At 40.5% G+C, this 16,293-nt stretch overlaps 1 protein-coding gene across 1 annotated transcript in view; it reads left to right on the top strand.

Moving 5' to 3' along the window:
• LOC124620561 (troponin C, isoallergen Bla g 6.0301) overlaps positions 1 to 15,743 on the top strand; it is a 147,671-nt gene extending 131,928 nt beyond the window's left edge. Inside the window, exons 5-6 of the mRNA XM_047147078.1 lie at positions 4,474 to 4,605; positions 15,536 to 15,743. Coding sequence (XP_047003034.1) covers positions 4,474 to 4,605; positions 15,536 to 15,561 — 158 coding nt within the window. The 3' untranslated portion in view covers positions 15,562 to 15,743. The remainder of the gene's footprint in view (positions 1 to 4,473; positions 4,606 to 15,535) is intronic.
• Positions 15,744 to 16,293: the final 550 nt, after the last annotated feature.

The raw sequence follows: 16,293 nt of genomic DNA, 5'->3' as shown, positions 1-16,293 counted from the left end.
GCCAGAGAAACGTGAACATTCCAGCATTTTGCCTTCTCCACCCGCTCGCTCGTCTCGTGTAGTCCCACCCTTTCCCTCTACACAGATCTCTTCCAGAGAGGCGTTAAGAAGCGTAGGTTAACGGCAACACACCAGCCTGACTCCTCTTCCTATTTCTGTTCCCTTCGTTTCTTCTCCACCAGTTTTGACTGGGTTTTGCTGAAGATATAGCTCCTTAATCAATTTTATTTCTCTACAGTCGATGGCTTGTTTTCTTAGGATAAGCATGAACCCATCCCTCCTCAGCTAATAGAAAAATTTCTTCCACATAACCAAACACAATATAAAATTTCCCTACTCTTTTCGATGTACCCCTCTCCTGGGACTAGTAGTAAGCCTACAGCATCTCTCGTGCCTATCCCCTTGTCTGAAACCATAATCCTCTTCTCCGATGATGCTATTCAGTTTCTAGACATCCCTCTAGTCATCATTCTAAATAAAACCTTTCTCACTTGCCGTATCGGACTTAAAGTCCCTCATATTTTCTTGTGCTGCTTTTCTTTTTGATTGGTGTTTCCTTGCATCTTCTGAATCGCGTATTCCCACAGCGTATGTGCGCTAGAAATAAGTTAGAAAACAGGCTCCAGAAACGAACGAGGTGTCTATACTGTTTTTCACGCCCTGCACATTGAATAGTTTGTGGCACAACTTGACAAAAAGAAGGGACCGGTCAGTAGGACATGTTCTGAGGCATCAAGGGATCACAAATTTGGCATTGGAGGGCAGCGTGGAGGGAAAAAATCGTAGAGGGAGACCAAGAGATGAATACACTAAGCAGATTCACAGGATGTAGGGTGCAGTAAGTACTGGGAGATGAAGAACTTGCACAGGATAGGGTAGCATGGAGAGCTGCATCAAACCAGTCTCAGGACTGAAGACCACAACAACAACAACAAACATTGAATAAGAATGAAACATAACAACGAAAATATATGTTAAACCGGCATATGTAAAAAAATAATTATTCCAAAATGACACGCTTTACTCTTTCTGCAGTGCACCCTGTGCTTAATATTCGTGATTATTAAAACTGTGTTCTGGAACGCAGAGGAATGGAAATGAACTGGTAGCAAACAGTCGCTTTTTTTGTCTGTCAGAGAGGCCTGTTTGGATATCTTGAGTCCTGGTACATCACGAAGTTTTAACTTTCCGCAAATATGCCAAACCCAAACTGATCTTTCCGCCAACTATTCAAGAGCGTAGATAAAGAGGGTGTTAGGGTAAAGTGCAGATTTTGTGGTTACTGGTATCTTAATATACGCCAAGTTCAGTGTGTTAGTTATTTTTTCTTTGTGTCGAACAGTCTTCCCACAAACTCGTCATAAATTTTTCGACCTGATGTTTTGTGCACGGGTGTTAAGTGTACTACTAAATGGGCAACACCTGTCAGTATAGACTACCCACTTTGCGTCCACACATTCACGCTTCAATATCTGACCAGCTGCCCAGGCGAAAATAAGCATTAATGGCTTGTTCTTGCTACATGTACCTGAAGGTACTAATCAACCTAAAGATAATATTCCTAATAGCTATAATTATTCGTTTGCAAATGAAACAAATACTGGTGCAATGTTGTTCAGTGTATTATTAAGCTCCATATACTGCTCAGGAGCGTACAACTGGCTACAGCTAATGCTAAGTGCTAATTTTCGTCGCGACCTGAGCAACAAATGTCTTGGGTTGGCCATGTGTCCCTGGCGAAACGATTCGTGCTAGATGTTGCCCGCGTCTGCAGGTCTGCTGCAGACATTTGCGCCACACTCCAAAAGCTAACTGGGCTGCCAAGCCAACCACTCGACCCAGTTCGTCGCTCTTGTGCCCCCTATTCTCAAAATGGAACAAGAGCTACGTCTTTCTGTCTCTCCACTCCTGCCCCCTTCCTCTTCCGACGCTCTCTCTTCTGACTGTTCGCTACGGGGCGTAGCTATACTTGTCTTCGCCTCCGTCACTGGGTCTCTCTTCCATTGCCGGTCAGAGTCTGTTGAGAACTGACATTGTCGTCTACAAAACAAACGGCCTAGCAGGCTTAATCCTTAAGATGATTGATCGTAAATCAATGAAGAGAAACCAATCGAAAGACTATTTCGCTACCTACTGATAACATGACGAGGAATGCTTCCTCACTCGCTTGATAACTTTGTTGTGAGCTCTTGAAGATTAACGCTACTTCCGGCAGTCGTAACTAAGACAGAGATCTCAGAATCAGGGAGGTGCCGGAAATTTTGGAAGTAATACACAGAGTAACAATTATCGAACTGTATGAAAAAAACGTAAATTAGTTACAAAATACGGCGTGCACACATTTTACTCAACATATAAACGTCACTACAAATATTTGGGTTTAGGTTATGACATGTTCGATATGCCTGCCATCATTGGCGATGATGTGGCGCAGACGAATAGCGAAATTCTGCATGACCCGCTGAAGTGTCGGAACATCGATGCTGTCGAGACCTACTGAATGGCTGTTTTCAGCTCAGAAATGATTCTGGTGCTATTGCTGTACACTTTGCCTTTAATATAGCTCCAAAAAAAGGAGGCGCATGTGTTCAGATCCGGAGAATATGGCGTAAAATTGCGGCCCATACCAGTGGCCTCTGGATACCCCAGAGACAGAACGCGGTTCCCAAAGTGCTCCTCCAGGACTTCAAATACTCTCCTGTTTCGATGGGGTCGAGCTCCGTCTTGCATGAACTACTATCGAAATCAGTGTCACTTTGAATAATGGACATGAAAACATCTTCCAAAACATTCACGTACCGTTCGATAGTCACCGTGCCATCAAGAAATATCGCACCGATCATTCCGCGACTGGACATTGCACACCACACTGTCACCCTTTGAGGGTGAGCAGATTTCTCGATCGCGAAATGCGGGTTCTCAGTCCCCTAAATGCGACAATTTTGCTTATTGACGGACCCATCCAAATGAAAGTGAGTTTCATCGTTACACCAAACCATACTGCGCATACTTAATTCTAACCATGCCTCGAGGCCAACCGTGCAGTTTGAACGTCCTAACGCAAGACGTTCAGAAGTTATGACGATTTTATTTCACATGGTTCAATAATTGTCGCCCTGTACGTCACATATTCTGTTACTCGCAAACTCACTCACTGAAACCTATATGGTAGTTCCAGTTAACCTAGAATCACGAAATTTGGCAAGAAGTAAAGTTTCGCAGTAGAACTAAAGAGAATAATCCGAAACTTTTTAATTTGTCATTATATCACACGAAAAAAAGTATTTGTGATTTTTTATCCGACATCAAAATGGAAATTAAAGCATTCTTGAATGTCTTAGAATTCCTGGGACTAATATCTCGTCAGTATCGATGTTAGTAACAGGCAAAAATGAAGAAACAGATGGAAGTCCGAGGGAGCCAGATCTGGGCTGTAGGGTGGTGAAATAACGATGTCCAACCTAATTTGGCGATAGATTCCCAGGTTCTGAAACTTGTGTGTCGGAGTGATTGTCGTGTTGGAGCGTTGTCAGACCGAACACGGGGCGTAGCTATACTTGAAAAATGTTCTTGAGTTTGTTCATAGTCTTCATCTATGATTCTGTACTAAACGTTGACCCTTTTGTCAACGAATACAAGATATGATCATGATCGCTATCCCAAAAGACTGTCAGCACTAGTTGGTGAGCAGAAGGAGCTGTGTTGAATATTGGCATCCGCACGATTCATCGTGTCGGGAGCGGTGGCTGTGACAGGACGTTCGGATCGTGACCGATCATGGAGCTCAGTTCCTGTGTTTCCTGAGATGCTTTAATCTCTTTTACTCATCACTCTACGCACTCCTAACACCTGCTTGATTACCTAACGTTGCACACAAACGTTTGAGGACTGCAGTTACGGTTTCTCTTTCCGAAATCAAGAATTCAATTACAACAGGTCATTTCTAATGAATATTTTGCGTAGATGCCATTTTGATGGTTTGCTTTTGCTCTGCCGTCTGTCGGAATGTTTCAGCTACGCGCACGTGCGGAAGAAGCATCTAACTTGAAGCACTTGAATGGACGGTTTGCTATATTTAGTAACACCTATGAAAAAGGAGCATTATCTCTGACCCGAGTATTTCGTATTTACTTACTGGAGTTTCGGCCCCTTTTTCCGGATGAGCTGCCACAACAATATCGATTTGAGTTTCTCAGACCCAAAAGACATACGCTAGTTTATTTCTTTTGAAGTGGTAAACGTGTTTTGAACATTTAGTATAGGAATCTCTGGAGACTTTCACCCGACAAGATGTATCTTATGGCAAATAAAATCTGTCCAGAGATTGTGAAGATTTTCAGTGCAAATGTAATTTAAACAATTTCTGCCTAATGGAGAAGGTCCATTCCTGAACCTCCAGCTGTTCTTTTAACGCTGTGTCCAGTTCTACAGACTACCCTACAACTACTAAAGTTATCTGGTGATCTGTTGCAGGCAACGGCTACATACCAACCACCTGCTTGCGGGAAATCCTGCACGAGCTGGACGAGCAGCTGACGTCGGAGGAACTGGACATCATGATCGAGGAGATCGACTCCGACGGCTCCGGCACCGTCGACTTCGATGGTAAGATCCATTTGCGACATTTAGGAACTGGGTTCTCTTAATCACTGTGGAAGATTTAGTGATTCCCACACACGTTGACAACCGTAGCCAGACAATTCTTTTCATCTCCAAAACACAACGTACCAGAAAAATAATTATAAAGACTTACCACGGTGTTATTGGGAAAAAGAGATGAAGAAATGTCTACGTAAACGTGTGATTCAAAAAATATTTATTTCATGAAAACAGCTCTTTGTTCTTCTGTGATATGATGTTAACATGCATGACGAAAATACTGTCCAGAAGCGTGATAAAAATAGGACCAAGAACAGAAGTTACATGGGAAAATGTTCCGATGTGTATAGTTTGACAACTAACACAGCACCACGTTGACTCAGATTGAGACAGATCGTATACTATTGGCGGGAACACAGCTAACATGGTCGACAGGAGTTTATAGAGTATACCGTAACATCACAGCCGCGATCATCCCACAGAAACCTACTATACGTTTCCTTAGGAAGCGTTAGGAAATAACAGGTGTTTGGTTTAAGCTAGAACAGTGAAAAGTGTGGATGATTTGCCAAATCCATCTACGCGTACAGAACACGTACGAATGTTACTGAGCGGAAACAGTCAACGGAGCGCCGTTGTGAAGATCATACCTAAATGGATGGAATGCTTTTAAATCAGATGTTTTCAAATAGTGCAGATAGTGAATGTGAAAGATATAGAATGTTTCAATCACGTTCGAAAATGTAAAGGATTTAGATCAGCAGTTTGTATAGATCTGTCTTCTGCTCTTGGTCACAAATATTTCCTCCAATCGCATCCACCGATATTTGTTTTATAGCTTCTATACCTGCAGCTACTTTTGCATATTCTTTAATTTTCTATTCCTATATTATCTAGAGAAACACTTGATCCCCCGCTAGTCGAAACGTTCTTTGACTCCTAAGATGTTATAAGTCATTGAACATGAAGCTTCCCATCATAATAATATGGCAGATAAATAAATTAAATAACAATATAAACGCGAAAGCTCTTTTATTCTGATTCAAGATACCTAATGTGAGAGTCCAAGCGACCAAAGAAACACAGCATAAAGACAGGTAAGTAATGAATGAACATGTTAGCATTAAAGTGAACACATAAATTTCATCTGGTTACGAAACATCGAAATTTCAACCTAGTTAGCGAAATAGAACTGCGGCTCTGCGACTGATTATGTCATATAATGGAAGTATTGTGATATTGAGCACCAAGTTAAATTAATTTTTGAAGAAGATAATAACCGCATTAATTTTACTGCCGCAAAGTAAGGCTTTCAAAAGTCTCCTACTTTTCACTGGCCACGTCCACTGAAAAGACGTCTATCTCTTCTGCTGTTTAACACATAGACCCATGACCAGCCCATGAAACAGGACAGCCGTTTCTTTATGTAATCTGATGATACAGATATCTCCATTCAGGACAAAATTTTCGGAGAGTTAGAATTGAAACTAACGGGAGTGCCTGAAATAATTAGCGTTTGTTGCAATAATAATCACCTAAAGCCCAACACTAAAAGAAACACAAATCTGCGCTTTCCTTTTGCGTAGCAGACAGGCAAAGAGAGTAGTTAATATAACGTGGAATGGATATCGCCTCTCCCATTGCGTTAACCAGAAATATCTAGGAGTCAAACATGATCACATCCTTACCTGTAACGAACACAGTATGTATCCGGAACAACATATTACGGAAGCTGATAAACAGTAGATTGGGAGCACAATCCTCTGTCCTTCGTACTTCTGCTTTGTCTTTTTTGTATTTCCGCTGCGGAGTATGTGGGCCCCGTCTGGCGAAACTCTACCCACGCAAGACAAGTAGCTGTGCCCTGGAACGAGACAGGACGTATCATTACAGGTTGTCTTCGCCTTATCCCTGTAATTCAGTTCTATCAGCTTCTGGGTTTATGGGCTCCCCCAGAACAATGGAGAAGAACAACTGCAGAGATTGAAAACCGAAAACAAACCCAAAGTATGGACATATGCCTCAGTCGCTGAGACTGAAATCAATAGAGAGCTTTTTGCAAGCAACCAAAGCAAGTTCATTACCACCCAATAAACGTCGTGTAGAACCGTGGAGGAACTTCCCCTAATAGGCCCACGGAATAATCCGAATTTTATGAAGGTTTCTAACATCCTTATATACTTTGAATGTCCTGAAAAACCTAAGGACGGGCGTAGCCAGCTGTAGAGATCATACGAAGAAACGGGGCTACATTAGTGCTAATAAAAGCTGTGAATGTGACGAACTACAAGATCTATCCCACCTGTAAATGTGCAGAAAGTTGGATGTACCGTGGTCCTAAGACAACTTGGATGCAGCAAGCTACAAATCTATTCCGGCTGATATTTTCTGAACTAATATTGGAATTTGAACACCTGAGACCTTGGTGTACACCATTTTCGTTATTACATGACATATAATAGTATTACGTAATATATTTTCATGTGGTGGCTCTGTTATGTTAACTATGTTTGTTTTAATTTTGTTTAATAATTTGATTGTTTCTATTCTATGATGTCTTGGGCAACAATAAATAAATAAAATGGAATGGGGATAAGAAATAAAAGAGGTAGCCGCCTGGTAGAATTTTTTACAAAGAGTAACTTAATCATAGCTAATACTTGGTTTAAGAGTCATGACAGAAGGGCTGTTCACGTGGAAGAGGCCTGGAGACACTGGGTGGTTTCAGATAGATTATATAATGTTAAGACAGAGATTTCGAGACCAGTTTTTAAACTGTAAGACATTTCCAGGAGCAGATGTGAACTGTGACCACAATTTACTGGTTATGAACTGTAGGTTGAAACTGAAGAAGCTGCAAAAAGGCAGGAATTTAAGGAGATGGGACTTGGATAAATTGAAAGCACCAGAGGCTGTAGAGAGTTTTAGAGAGAGCATTAGGGAACAATTGACAAGAACGGGGGAAAGAAATACAGTAGAAGAAGAATGGGTAGCTTTGAGAGTTGAAATAGTGAAGGCAGCAGAGGATCAAGTAGGTAAAAAGACTAGTAGAAATCCTTGGGTAACAGAAGAGATATTGATTTTAATTTATGAAAGGATAAAATATAAAAATGCAGTAAATGAAGCAGGTAAAACGGAATACAAACATCTCAAAAATGAGATCGACAGGAAACGCAAAATGGCTAAGCCGGAATGCCTAGAGGACAAATATAATGATGTAGAGGTATATATCACTAGAGGTACGATAGATACTGCCTACAGGAAAACTAAAGAGACCTTTGGAGAAAAGAGAACCACTTGTATGAATATCAAGAGCTCAGCCGGAAAACCAGTTCTAAGCAAAGAAGGGAAGGCAGAAAGGTGGAAGGAGTATATAGAGGATCTATAAAGGGCCATGTACTTGTGGGCAATATTATGCGAATGGAAGAGGACGTAGATGAAGATGAAATGGGAGATATGATACTGCGTGAAAAGTTTGACAGAGCACTGAAAGACCTAAGCTGAAACAAGGCCCCGGGAGTAGACAACATTCCTTAAGGTTGTACATGTGGAAGAGGCCTGGAGACACTGGAAGGTTTCAGACAGATTATATAATGGTAAGACAATATTGGGAGAGCCATCCCTGACAAAACTCTACCATGTGCTGAGCAAGATTCATGACACAGGCGAAGTACCCTCAGACTTCAAGATGAATATAATAACTCCAATCCCAAAGAAAGCAGGTGTCAACACGTGTGAAACTTACCGAACTATCAGTTTAATAAGTCACGGCTACAAAATATTAACACGAATTCTTTACAGACGAATGGAAAAACTGGTAGAAGCCGACCTCGGGGAAGATAAATTTGGATTCCGTAGAAATATTGGAACACGTGAGGCAATACTGACCCTACGACCTATCTTAGAAAATAGATTAAGGAAAGGAAAACCAACGTTTCTGAAATTTGTAAGCTTAGAGAAAGCTTTTGACAATGTTGGCTGGAATACTCTCTTTCAAATTCTGAAGGTGGCAGGGGGCAAATGCAGAGAGCAAAAGGCTATCTATAATTTGTACAGAAATCATATGTCAGTTACAAAAGTCGAGGGACAGGAAAGAAAATTAGTAGTTGCGAAGGGTGTGAGACAGTGTTGTAGCCTATCCCCGATGTTATTCAATCTGTATATTGAGCAAGCAGTAAAGGAAACAAAAGAAAAATTTGGAGCAGGAATTAAAATCCATGGAGAAGAAATACTTTGAGATTTGTCGACGACATTGTAATTCTGTAAGAGACAGCAAAGGACCTGGAAGAGCAGTTGAACGGAATGGACAGTGCCTTGAAATGAGAATATAAGACGAACATCAACAAAAGCAAAACTAGGATAATGGAATGTAGTCAAATTAAATCAGGTGATACTGAGGGAATTAGATTAGGAAAAGTGACACTTAAAGTAGTAGATGAGTTGTGCTATTTGGGGAGCAAAATAACTGATGGTGGTCGAGGTAGAGAGGATATAAAATGTAGACTGGCTATGATAGGGAAAGCGTTTTTGAAGAAGACAAATTTGTAACATCGAGTATAGATTTGAGTGTCAGGAAGTCTTTTCTGAAAGTATTTGTATGGAGGTTAGCCATGTATGGAAGTGAAACATGGACGATAAATAGTAACGACAAGAAGAGAATAGAAGCTTTCGAAATGTGGTGCTACAGAAGAATGCTGAAGATTAGATGGCTAGATCACATAACTAATGAGGAGGTTTTGAAGAGGATTGGGGAGAAGAGAAATTTGTGGCACAACTTGACTAGAAGAAGGGACCGGTGGGTAGGACATGTTCTGAGGCATCAAGGGATCACAAATTTAGCATTGGAGGGCAGCGTGGAGGGTAAAAATCGTAGAGGGAGACCAAGAGATGAATACACTAAGCAGATTCAGAAGGATGTAGGTTGCAGTAGGTACTTGGAAATGAAGAAGCTTACACAGGATAGAGTAGCATGGCGAGCTGCATCAAACCAATCTCTAAACTGAAGACCACGACAACAACAACATTTATTTTCACCGTATAGAGCTAGCGCTCAACTTCTTCTTGTTAATATACTCCTTGAAATAACATCACAATTTCTGTTAAAAGACTAGTTATCCTTATTTAAGACGCTTGTTTGGCAACTTAAAATGCTACGGCAATGCCTTGATGGAATAATCAATCCCCGATTCATCACTTTTCATCGTTGTCATCCCAAGTTAACGGGCATCAAAATTAGTCTGCTTTTATATTGATTCACTGGTCAAATCAAGACCCAACAGTATTATGAACGAGTATGTCCAGTAGCTAGGAAATATTATCAGTAGCATCACGGCGACACACGTAACAGCAAATTGCAGAAATGTTGTTAATCGTTTCTTTCAGAATATTTCTCAGAAATATCCAAGCACTCGAGTGTCAGAAACTTTGTCGTTATGAGATCTCAAACCATATAACACAATATAATGAGTTGTCTTTTGCGAAGCTTATGTGTGGAAAGACGAACTGATTTCGGTGCAGCATCTCTCAACGCTTCCGCAATCCTCTTCCGTATGACGCTGGTATTACTTTGAATCCTTCGAGGGCTTTTTCTGACGTTTCGTCTTTGTAAGAAGCCATTTCCAAAATTTTCATCTTACCTTTTTGTCGTATCTTGCACTACTCCTAACTATTTGGCATCTAATACACAATCTGTACATGAAGCATACCTTCCCGCTGCGTCTTCCTAACGACTTAGGAGAGAAATATGATAAAAATGCCATATCAGGTTCAGCACAGCATTTATCGTCCGCTGCCAGAATGCCTTGTGGCACACTGCGTCAGATAGGCTCTTTATAATCAATCATACTGGAGAGTCAAAACATAACTTCGTTTCATTGACCTGAAAAGATTGAGACCATACATTATAGGCAATGATAGATCACAACGAAGAAGCTCATAATTTTATCGAACATAAGACAGTACTTTAAACACGCATCTGAAAGCAGCATTTTGAAAAGAATGCAGCAAAAAACTGGAAGCACCTAGAGTATCTACATAGTATTATTTTTGCGTCATATATTATACTGAGGCGTTCCTCGATTACAACCAAAATACTCGAATTACATATCGGTGAACTTCACATTTGACGACGTTTTTGGTAAAGAAATAAATTATTGTCACTTCTCATTTCAGTTATTTTAAGCTCAGTCATTACTTTTTTATTACGACTGAAATATTTTCACACTTTTTTCATTAATATGTTTCACTGATAAAAGGAAAACTAACTTTACATTTCCTTCCTTTCGCATAAATCGGTAACTGAAAAAAAACCTCCATCTGTACGTTTAAAAAATTGGAAACACCAGTGTATTCTTCTAGGTGACGTTGCTCTGACGTATCGTTACCTGCAGTTTTCGTAATGTCAACAATTTACCAGGAGTTTCAAGTGCATCGGGTGACTATCAAAACATCCTTGATTTTCATAACACTTGCTCGAAAACTAGTAGTTACTTTCATGACATTGAAACCATACGAGGCATCCTGCTTATGACACCTAGCGAGGTGGCGCAGTGGTTAGCACACAGGACTCGCATTCGGGAGCACGACGGTTCAAACCCGCGTCCGGCCATCCTGATTTAGGTTTACCGTGATATTCCTAAATCGCCTCGGACATGGCCGACTTCCTTCCCCATCCTTTCCTAAACCATTGGGACGGATAACCTCATGGTTGGGGCATTCCCGCAACTCAACAAACCAACTAACCAATCCTGCTTATGACACTCTACTGTGCTGCGATAGTGAACCGATTCCTTTCAATTCGTTCGCAGCTCTCGTTATCAGAGACACAAAATACGGACTGTGTGAAAGAGATTTATCGTTACAGGGCTTCTGTTTAGTTAATAGAGATATAAGAAAATGACATAATCCCTGTAACAAAGAACGTCCTTCTCCTAGTTTGCATAGAGAACCCCTGGGTCGACTTACCCCTTTTGAGCCCATGTAGCAACACGTCATTCACTTAAGGATACGAAAATGTCATGAAACCTGTATATAGGAATCCTTAGACGACCCACATTCCCATATAAGCGACTTGTCATTACTCCCTCCCTCCTCGCCCCTTTTCCCTTGTACAGTTTCACACGAATTAGTTTTCACAATTAATTGTTTTAAACATACAAATCTTGCACTTTGGTAGCCCTCTCACTCTTGCGCCCCAAGCGGCGGTTACTACTTCTGACACATCCTGTGTAGAAACCTTTACAGTTATGGCGTCCCTGTCTGCTTGGTGCCCCAAGTGGGGCTTGTATCGCTTAAGCCATAAATCGGCCTTAGCTGTATATTGCTTTATAGTCTGTGAACGTTCCTGATATCTATGTGTTATATCAGCAACAAAGAATAAACTGTTGTATGGATAGAAACACTTGCTAAGAGTTTTACCACACGAGTTCAAATTATATCATTGATTTTATTTTTCTCGCTGTGAAGCGGGAATGGATCGAACCTCCAGGAGGAATCAACGAGGGACAAAAATGGCCATTAACAGCATTTGCCTGCCCTATTTTTATACGTAATTCCAATGTACGATTAACATTGGCAGCAAAAAAAACACAATTTTTCTCACAGTATCCTAAGATATATAGGGTGGGCCAGGTAGGTGATCTGCACATTAACCTACGTCCGTAGACGAACCGTTGTGGTGTTTCATGAATAAAACAAGGAACACAATGTGCTCCAGAACGCTTGACAGCTAGGTGGAGCGGCGATAGCATTTGTAATCAGCTATCTATTGTTGTAACAATGCTCAGTGCTAAGGCACGAGTCCAGAAGTCATCTGACAACTACAGTCACAGTTAGTGTTGGTTAGAATTCCGCTAGCTGCAAATGTAATAATTACGAGAGTCGCAGTTGATTACCACCGATCTTTAACTCATCACACACTAAGTTTTGTAGATATGGGCTCTTATTCAAAATAATATCTGCTCCATCATCCGCTACATGTCGAAAGAGTTAGTAAGTGGGATTTCAAGCGGCGTTGTGTATCTACAGCAGTTGGAGAAAAAAATTGGAAACACCGTGGAAAATGCATCCTTTAACATAAATGCAGATGGTAGCCAAGCCTCCTTGTTGCGCTGTTGTACTGGACCACGAACGGCACCAATGCAATGTCGTCAGTACGTTATAGGTGTCAGTCGCGGTCAGAACAGTGTCCTGTATTGTTGTGAGAGCAGCCTGTCACAACACGGACGAAAGTGTATTGAATGATCGTGACAGGCAGTTGCTGAACAGGCTTGTGGCCAAAAATAATAGCATGAGTGGTGCAAAAGTCACTGCAGAACTTAGTGTCACGCTCACGATCTTTGTCAGCACCAAAACAATACGTGGGAAACTCCACGAGCAGGGAACTGCAGGGCAAGGTGGAATTCCAAAACCACTCACAAGTGATGCAAATGCCCGTAACACGAAAACGTGATGCCGACGCCATAAAACCTGATCTATGGAGCTATGGAAGAAAGGCATTTGGTCGCCTGAGTCTTGTTTCACACTGTTTCCAACTTCTCCCCGAGTTTACGTCCCAAGAGTGAAATATGGCGGAGTTTGCCGGTGATTTGGGTAGCCACATCATGGTATTCCATGAGCCCCATGGCTACACTGCGAGGTCGCATTAGTGCCAAGGATTCCGTGACCATTTTGGCTGATCACTTCCATCCCTTGGGTCAATGTTTGTTGCGCAATGGTGAAGCTGTGTTCCAAGAAGGCGGGACCCTGTTCACACAGCTCACATCGTCCAGGACTTGGTTTTTGATCGGCAGGATCAACTGTCGCATCTGCCGTTGCACCACAGTCACCATACCTCAGAGTTATTGAGACTTCGTGGTCCACTTTGCAGAGAAGGGTGTGATCGCTATCCACCTCCATCATCGTTAGCTGAATTTGTCATTGTTTCCGCGGGAACAACGCTATAATATACCGTTGAAAACCATACATGGCCTGTATTTACCCATTGTGAAACGACTGGGGGTTGAACTTTGAACATAGCTGTTAAGGTTCAGTGACCGTGTCAGAATTATATTAGAACAAATAAGTCCTCGGTCACAAATATTAAGTCAAAATTGACCAGGTTTCGACGCTACTATGAGCGTCGTCTTCAGAATTAAACTAACTGTTCTAAAACATATTAGGTATATAGTACGTTAATAAAATTAAAGTTTGTACTGACTGGAAAGAGATGCAGTATTTACAAGTCACATTTTAAAAAATCTAAGCCGGAAAGGCGACGTCACGAATAGTTGTAAATAAGACGGCGAGCCGCTAAGGGCTGCTCGTACTTGAGTGAACAAAGCCTTAGATTTTTTAAGATGTGACTTGTAAGTACTGCATCTCTTTCCAGTCAGTACAAACTTTAATTTTATTAATGTATTATATACCTAATACGTTTTAGAACAGTTAGTTTAATTTTGAAGACGACGCTCATAGTAGCGTCGAAACCTGGTCAATTTTGACTTAATATTTGTCACAGAGGGCTTATTCGTTCTAATATGATTGGGGGTTGCTTTGAATGCCTACCGTTTTCCTGCAGCGCTTTAGGCATGGTAATGTGTTCCGTTTTTGGTGTTTCTGTATTTTTATTCACCCACTTCATATGTACAATCCGACAGAGCTTTCTTACCACATGTCAGTAAAGTGCAAAAGTTAAATATTATCTGCCTCGTCATATGTGAATGCTCGAGGTATCCATCTTGTAGCGATTTAGTATTTGAAGAGTTTTAAAACTTTACTATTGAATTAATTTTGATTAAAGTTAAAGTACTCATTGTAGCCGACGGTCTGTCACAGCGGAAGTCCTGCAAAACAGCGGCAGTGGGTTTTTACTATAAAGTTAAAACAATATTTAATCCAGTATAGTGTTTCAGCTGAATATTTATTACAGTCTCAAAGTAAATAAAAGCATCCTGACAAATCTGAAATAAGATGTATCATACTTACAATAATGAAATGAATTGTGCTCAACAAGCTACATGCTTATTGTCCAAATACACACAAAGTACTGACTCCCTACGTCAATACGGCTGTAACTATTTATACTTTATTAACAATCCCGAACAATCCTCGGCATTGTTTAAAATGATTTTCTGGGTAAGTAACAATTAAAATTAACATATAAAAACTGGAAATAAATATATAAACTTATATTTGCTCCAGAACACAAGTACAATTCTATATTAGTTTATGTCCGTTATTTTATTCAAGTATAACTTCTCGAATACGAAATTACAATAATATATTTTCATATTTTATTAATTACTAGAGGGTCCCTTCAAGGAAAATGTTCCCTTCATTTACAGCTTCTATACTTTAACGTAATTTGGGTGCAATAATTAGTTTAGTAACAACAATTTTTTAGACAAATTACATATTTTATTTACATGCGTGTTCCTGAATTAGACTGAAAAATGTTCGTTTTAAGTGGGTCTTAATGGGCTGTTACGTTTCAGTTTCCAGTGTAGTTCATGGGGCAATTCCATTTTCATTTTTAATAGGTGCGTGTAACGCTCACAGTGCTATGATATGTCCCTATTGGATTTTCAACATCCAATACACTCACAGATTGCTTCAAAATCTGAATGTCTTTTATTCAGTTTCCTTCGTCAGCAATCTACAGTTCGTCTTGTGACAGTCCCGCACGGTCGGGCATTACCTCCCACAAAATTATAGCTACCCACTGTGGCATAAACGACATTTAAGAACAGCTATTATCATATAAAATTCTGTACACAAATGACAGCTCCAGTTTGAGTAGTAGTTGTCCGACTCTTCGCAACGCCTACAAGTTATTTCTGAAGTGTCAGTGTGATGTTTAAGCGAGAACTAAATAATTCTGCTTGGTTTTCTTCCCCACAGGACTCCTGTTGTGTTGCCGGTTAACCATATCATTACAACGCTGCTTTCTCTGTTTCAGAATTCATGGAGATGATGACCGGTTAAATCCGCCACCGCTGTCCTGCCGAATGCGTCCTGCTAAAAGACATTCTTCCACTTTCATGTTCAGTGCACTCAGTGAAACACTTAACAGTTTTTTACTCGCATCACTCTATGTCTGGACTTTATTCTGTCAAATAATTGTATCAATATTTCACTACTCACAATAAAACGACGTCAAAATTAAATGTATTTTATTTAGTTTTAAAAGCCACAGGGAATGGTGCGTGTTGTAGTGATAGTTTCTTTTTAAACCTTATCATAATAAAGTCACTGAAAGTCTTTAGAGACTAAAGCATAGTTGGAGTAAGAGCGTTGTTCACGTGAGAAGTTAACGGTGATCACATAGTGTTACAAGAGTAAACCACACGACTATACTAACGTGAAAATGAAATATTGAACACTCTTTACGTCACTGAACTCTTAACAGTAATGTGCAGACGTTAGTATTCTGTGTGATACGTTCCTCGCAATGTTCTCTACTACTTTTTTTGTTCTTAAACTGCAAAACGAGTGAGAAAGGGACAACCATGACATGGAGGTTCTAAGGAGTGTGAACTATAAAAACTCACGAATCTCTACATTTAAAGTATGTAGAAGAATACAGACAATAAAACTGAGCCTAGAAAGAGAAAACTGCAATGAGCACTACTGACCTGCAAAGAACAGCTCGTAATAAATCTGAAGCGAAAACTATCTACTGTTGAATTTCGCAGGCGATATCATGCACTGTGGCCC

This window comes from Schistocerca americana, chromosome 1 (genome assembly GCF_021461395.2).
Source record: "Schistocerca americana isolate TAMUIC-IGC-003095 chromosome 1, iqSchAmer2.1, whole genome shotgun sequence".
NCBI lineage: Eukaryota > Metazoa > Arthropoda > Insecta > Orthoptera > Acrididae > Schistocerca > Schistocerca americana.
The sequence above is the reverse complement of the archived record's forward strand: the minus strand, read 5'-3'. Positions and strand labels throughout refer to the sequence as shown.